Genomic DNA, 6,984 nt, shown 5'->3' with positions numbered 1-6,984 from the left:
CCAAAGGTGCCCATGCACCCATGAAGGCAAATGGGTTGTCAAGGCTTCCGCCCCTACCCTGTGTTGAGGTTATCAGCATCGCCAAATCAACAAACACTTCAATCTTTGTTCAGAATTCCTAAACAATGTTGAGCGAGTCTTTGGACAAGATGAGAAACTGGAGAGCTGGGCAAGTCACCCTCCTGAATGCCTGTGAAGTTAGCAAGAGGGGGTCTGCATATACCTTGATGCTGAAGGCTTGGTTCAGAGAACGCTAGCCAACGGAACTTTAAAACGTAAGAGATGTTCATTAGGTCCACCTGAGAGTGATACAGACTGGAGTTACTCAGTGAACTTTACATTTTAAACTCAGCCTGCCAAAAACTGAACACTCTCCCCAAATCTAATGAACATAAACATTGGTAAGGAGGTGGGGGTGAAGAAGAAGTATGGCTACTTCTTCAGAAAGTTTTGCTTCACCCACTCATACACAGAAGCTGGTATGGGTGAAAAATGTTGTTACAACAGTAGCTGAAACCCTCAAACATAGCTCTCTGAACTTCCTGAGAGTCAGCTGCTGGAGTATTTGGCTACAGGTTATCAGACAGCTGTTGAGGCAAGGGATGCCAATATCCCACTAAGGGGGAGCTTGCTCAGCCTGTTCTCACTGGCATGGTCCACCACACCTGCAGTGGAGCTGTAATAAGGAAGGTAATCTAGGCCCCATGTCTGTGGGGAGGGGGAAAAGGGGCACATGCATGAGCATCCTTTCCTGGACAACTTTGGAAGATGTCCAGGCCAGGCTGTTTTTGAGCTTAGATTTCTCCCAGGACTATCTGGGGTCTCTGAATTGGGGGGGGGGGGGAGGGAGGGGAGGAAATGGGCTTTTTTAGAGGGTCATAGAGACCACTGTATTTAAATTGTTTCATGGAAAACATGTGTCCTGGCTCTTCCAGTCCCAGGCGCTTCAGGAGCCGCAGGCCTTGGTGAAGATATGGCTAAATCCAAGAACCACACCATATACAACTAGTCCCGAGAATGGCATAGAACAGCATCAAGAAACCCCGATCACAAAGATATGACTCTGTTAAGGGGGTGTACCCTAAGTTCCTAAGGAACATGTGCCTTGCCAAGAATCACAACAAGAAGGACCTGGAGAAGATTCAGGCCAACAATGACAAGGCCATGAGCGCATATGCCAAGGTTATCAAGACCCTCAGAAAGCCCAAGGAGTTCAAACCCAAGACCCCAAAGGATGGCCATCACAAGCTCAGTCAGCTTGCCTATATCACTCACCCCAAGCTTGGGAAACATGCTCGTGCCCACATTGCCAAGGGTCTCAGGCTCTGCTGGCCAAAGTCCAAGGCCAAGATTCAAACCAGGCCCCAGGCTGCAGCTACAGCTCAGGCTCAAGCTCTGGCTCCCAAAGGTGCCCATGCACCCATGAAAGCTGCACAGTGGAGGCCAATGTCTGCCAATGTGAGGACCAAAGGATTGGTGTGACCCCTAGGCTGCTGCTATTTTTACAAACAAATCTGGGCAGGTCCTGTCAAAAACCATAAAACAAAACAAAATCTCCTAAAGAGTAATCTTACTGAAGCCAGAATTAAGTGACTGTTTAGTCAGAATTTTTTGAAATGAGAGGGTGGGTAGTCAGTGGTTGGAATCAGTGAGTTGTAGCCAGAATTTGAAAGTAAGCAGGGAGTCTCACTGTAAACTGGAACCAAGTGTAGCCTGTTTAAAATGCTAGGCCCTCATTCTTGGAAGCATGCAAACTTGAGGGCCTTCCATGTGTTTTTTGTTGTTTTTTTTTCCTTTCTTTCTTTCTTTCTTTCTTTCTTTCTTTCTTTCTTTCTTTCTTTCTTTCTTTCTTTCTTTCTTTCTTTCTTTCTTTCTTTCTTCCTGTTCCCATACTGTGTTTAGCTGCCTACAGAGGATCCAAGGCACATTCTGGGACATCTTACCTTTTTTTCTAGGGATTGAATCCCCCAGAACCCTCGAATTGAGCTCCAAGAGCTCTGATTTCAGGGACTTTCCAATACCCAAGGAGTGCAAAGAAATGGAGAGTGAAACTTTAAGCCAAGAGTAATATTTTCTCTCATTATGATTGAAATCTGGAATATGTTCAGGGTAAGAACACAAATAGAACCAAATGACCTTGTCCATATGAAAAGGTCCCTACATATCTCATTGTTTGAAGTAAAGAACCCTATGTAATCCTTTTTTGTGTTCCCTATCATGTCAGTGAGTAAGAAAGCAGTTCTGAGAACCCAATCCTGTGACTCCCTATTCACAAAATCCTCAGACATGAAGGCCAACTCCATGCATGATGTATAAGGCCTTCTAAAATATTAACCCTAACAATCTCTGAAATCTTAGCCCTTATCACATCTGTAGTACCCCAAACAGTGGCTGTTGTACTCACAGGGTGAGTACTCAGTACAAAGGTATGAAAGATAAAGTCTTCCATCTGGATAATACCTTATCTTTGAAGGACCATCATCCAAGGCTATAAAACCTTTTCTCACATCCCTCTCTTTCCCAGATATAACAGTTACTATTATTTACTTCTATAATAGCAGCCATGAGACTTATGCAAGAACTATAATATTCCACTCTGTATTTCCAGAACCTAGCATAGTCCCAGGTATTCAGAGCAAACAAAATAAATATTGAATGTACAAGTTAATGAATGAATAACCAAGAAGCTCAAGTACACGGATATATAGTGCCTTAATAAGAGCATTTTGTTGAACCAAGACAAGACAAAAATTAAATATAAAAATTTTATCCCTTGCTCTCCTCAAAAATCCCACCATAAATTCTGTTACATGAATCCTTTTTTGCTTGGTCTTGCATTGAATATCTATAGCTATATATATAAAGTGAACGCCTGGTGAGTGGGTGGATGGTGGTGTTCACTCATTTAGTGAAATGTGAATATGTCAGAATCAGGGAAAATAGCAAGAAAGATGTTTATGCAAAGCTATCAGTTCTCATGTCTATTTTTTAAAAATCTGAGATGGTGCCAAGATGGTTCAAATTTAATATTCACATCCATTTTATCACGTCAAATATGATCATTAGTGTTTGAATGGTAGTTATTTCCTGGCTGACAATAGCCATCGGGGTACTCACATTCCCATATGCCCGGGACTGATACAATTCAGATAGTCTGGAAAACAGTGGGAGGAAGGAAGCAATTAAAAATGAAGGGGAAGCTGGGGGCAGGGAATAGGCACCAATTTTATTTCATCCAGGAATATCCCTATACCTATTCTTCTGAAAGTTATGGGTGGGGACAGAAATGCTATTTTTAAAATAATTTTATATCCTCCAGTTGGCATACTGTCTTGCCCATAGAATGAGTGTCAGGAAGCCCTGAGGGTGGGCACTGGTGTGTAAAATAAGCTCAGGCTGTAGACTGGAAAAAAACAGGAAGAAATTAGTTCTAGAATACCGTGGTTGTGGAGAAAGCTGAAAATGTGGACAGTGATAAAAGTCTAAACTCAGTGTCCCAAGCAATATTTTATAACCCATTACTTACTAACCCCACCAGCACCCTTAGCAACACTTCACTGCGACCAGCAATATCTTTACTGTGTAGGATGGGGGTGGAGTGAATGGGTGGGAGAGAGGCCTGCCATTAGCATTTTGAGCACTGCAGGGGCTTCTAGGGCAAGAGCATCATCACCCAGAAAAGCAGAGGGAAATAATGTGTTCGGCAATAATTTGTGAACACTGAGGATCCAAAGTAAAGAGGCTTTAACTGCATTCTTAATTTTAGGACTAGTCTGTTGCAAAACCTGACTGATGGTTTACTACATTCCTGTCCTGATCTTTCTGATCATTCAGCTAGATTAGATTAAGCAACCTTCCCCCATCTCCAGTTAGGTGAGGTGGGTGTGGCGAGTTCTAGCCAAAGGAATGGTTAGAAGTGATTGAGGCCATTTCTAAGCCCAGCTCATAATCCACTGTCTCTTTTCTCATTTGTAGCCTGAATGGAGAAGAATCTGAGCCTCTAGAAGGGGGAGGGCCCCCAAACTAGATAGGGTCTGGGTCCTTATATGATCTACTCATAAGGTGACCTACCAAACTCAACCCTCCCTCCCCATCAGTCATTCCATGAAGCCATGGGGATTTGGGAGTTTATTTCTTACAGTAGAGATACAGCTGCTGCCTCCAAACTTTTCACAATCATGACTCAAACAGTCTCACATACTATGTCCTCCCATGTTCTCTGTCACTCTCAGGAGCATCCTCTTGACATGCCCCCTCCCATTTGGGGCATACAAGCAAACTGTTCATTCAGAATGTCAAAAACTTACTTGTGGCTAGAATAGTAATGATATTTAAATAGCCAAGGAATTGACAGAGCGATTTTGGGAAGAAATGCATAAAGAATTGAGGGGACATGATAAGCAATGCCTTTAGCCAAGGGCATTCTTTCCTCATTGATGCACACATGTAATTTCTCTTAAAGTTCCAGGCCCACAGGCATGTAGCTTTCCCCAGAGTTTCTGGAATCTCTGGGACTTAACTAGACTAGTGGGGCAATTTAAGCAGCTTTGGGCTCTCAATTTAAAGCTGGATAGTTGATGTGAGGCTTCTAAACAAATAAATAGACAAATAATGACTTTCTATGTATCTGGAGTGTAGTCATGGGAAATTGGAATTTGGATAGACACTAGGGGACACATAAAACTGAGATGCTGGTGAGCAAAGTATTTCCTCAAGGTCCTGTTGCATATTTGAATCTTACTCTAGCTGCATAGACTTCTTATTTAACCAAGTGACGCATTAGGACATAGTGCTCCAGGCTAGGGCAAGCATAACCTCTCACGACTGATGACTCCCCCTCATGCATTCTGCCCTTTGCTTGCTCACAGTCTGACTTTCTGTTGCCTTTACCCAAACTTAAAGAGAAAGTTCTTTCTTTAGCAAAGATGATCCCCTGGCTCACTGCATTTCCTTAATTTTCTACTGCCCCTGTGCCTCTTAGGCCACATAATAAATATAAAAATAAAAGTTAATTTAAGAGCAGAACTACTTATAATTACAGAGTGAAGAAATAGATGTATATGCCCAAGCAGTTGCAGGAACCAGAAGCCTGAGCTTCAGCAACCCACCAAGTTGCCTGCCATTTGACTGGGACAGAGGTAAAAAGGGTTCTGTCTACTCATCATTGCCTGGGGCAGCCAGTGAACTGTTGTGGACAGAAGAACAAATTGTTGGTGCCTCTTCCCTGTCTGATAGCCGAGAGATTCCTCTGAATGTCCTAAATGACCCAGTCAACAGAGCACCATGGGCAGGGTCAGCAATTGCTAAGCCATAACTATGACCTATACCTCTTCCCTTTCTTGATGTCTTTTCTTGAACTTGCTTTTGGATTAAAAACCTCCCTTCCCCCATGCACATACTTCTTGACTATTGCTTTGTAGCAAGTTTCCTGTCAGCTCCTTTTCTCTCCATCTCGAAGGTACCCTAGATAATGGTGCTGCCCCATGGAGGAAAGATCCCCACGTTTCAGTTTGGAAAAAAATTCCCAAGAAAATGACTCATCATAAGTTACATTATTGTTCACAAATACATTCACTTCCCTGTAGGACTCCCACCTACTGATGTTAAGATCAGCTGTGTGATATAGTTGAGGTAAATAAATGTGAGCAAACATGATGCAGACTACCACCTTTCAGAAGCTTTTGGAGGCACCGTGAGACTCTTCCAGTTCTTTAGCTTCTGTTTCCTGCCAAGAAAGTGGTACATCCCATACTGACGATTATTCCTTAGCCTAGGTCCAGGGATTAGAAACATGGAGCAGAGGCAAATAAAATCAAGCAGAGACACAGCATCTGTAGCCACTAATATAAAATGTAGCCTGTTGTAAGTCACTAAAATTTTGTGGATGCAGCAAAGCTGACTAATACACTATCTGATCAGGAACATTAGGAATGAATTTTGTGAATGAAAGATAAAATGTATTGGGTTAAACCCCTATAAGGGGGGGTTTGTGGTTTATTGTAACTGTTCAATAATTACCTTCACATAACAATCCCCTCACCCTTTTAATAGCCTAGCACACTCAGTAGCCCCTGAAATGGAGGAATTATGATGAGGTAGAGGGGAAAGAGCCTAAATACTCAAGCTGGGTAAGATTAAAAGTGACCGGCTTGAGATTTCTCCAAAAAACTGGTGCAGTGGTGAACATCCACCACCCCATCTACTGTAAGTCATTACACTACAGGTAGAGTGTGGTACCTTTAGTGTTTATCTTTGTAATAGCAATAGAAATCAACTTGGCTTTTCTTTTTGATCTTTATCTTATTTCACTCACAGATTTGCTAGGTACTGTTTCTTAGCAACAGGATTTTGGAAGGAACTTGATTCTTTTAAGCTGGCACTGCAACCTGAACGTGCTCTTTCCGATGACCTCTACATTTCCTAAGAGGCTTCTTAGATTCTGTATTTCTCACTCAAATCCTTTTTCTTCTCTATCCATGACTCAAGCATGTGTCAACCATTCTGCCTGCTTTTCTCTAGCCTCTGCTTTTGATTAGACCTAGGATTTCTTATTCTAGCTGTATTCATTTTATTTTTTGGTATCTGCTTTGGTCAACTTACTCCTTTCTCTCTCCCTCCTGGTTATGTTAACACTGGTTATATTAACACTAACTTGTACCACTGCAGTAGTGGGAGATAGTTCTCCATGAAGCCTGTGTTTTTGCACATATTGTAAGCTGAAGCACTGACAGCATTTTGTTCTAGACTATCTTTTCAAAGGTGTATATAGCAAACAGCCTTTTAAAATAGAGATAGTGTTTTGCACCAGAGAAAAGGGCAAGTTTGTTTTCTGTCCAGTATAATAAAGGTAATGTCTTTAGAGTAAATATTGGTTGGGTTTGTTTGCGGCCCATCATAAAAGAATGGAGTTTCCTCCGCTCAGGTTCCTCAGCTGTGACAAAAACAACTGTGTCACTCCATATATGCCTGCTTGTGTCACCCTCA

The 6,984-nt window shown here is 42.2% G+C and overlaps 1 protein-coding gene across 1 annotated transcript; it reads left to right on the top strand.

Annotated features, from left to right (window-relative positions):
- Positions 1-1,098: 1,098 nt before the first annotated feature.
- On the top strand, positions 1,099-1,482 carry LOC307096701 (large ribosomal subunit protein eL29-like; the record flags this gene model as incomplete). Its single annotated transcript, XM_079766308.1, has 1 exon — positions 1,099-1,482. The coding sequence occupies one exon, from the start codon at positions 1,099-1,101 to the stop codon at positions 1,480-1,482; it is 384 nt and encodes a 127-aa protein (XP_079622434.1).
- Between the last annotated feature and the right edge of the window lie 5,502 nt (positions 1,483-6,984).

Source organism: Cnephaeus nilssonii (genome assembly GCF_951640355.1).
Source record: "Cnephaeus nilssonii genome assembly, chromosome: 3".
Lineage (NCBI taxonomy): Eukaryota > Metazoa > Chordata > Mammalia > Chiroptera > Vespertilionidae > Cnephaeus > Cnephaeus nilssonii.
Note: the sequence above shows the minus strand (reverse complement) of the source record. Positions and strands in the feature narration are given on the sequence as shown.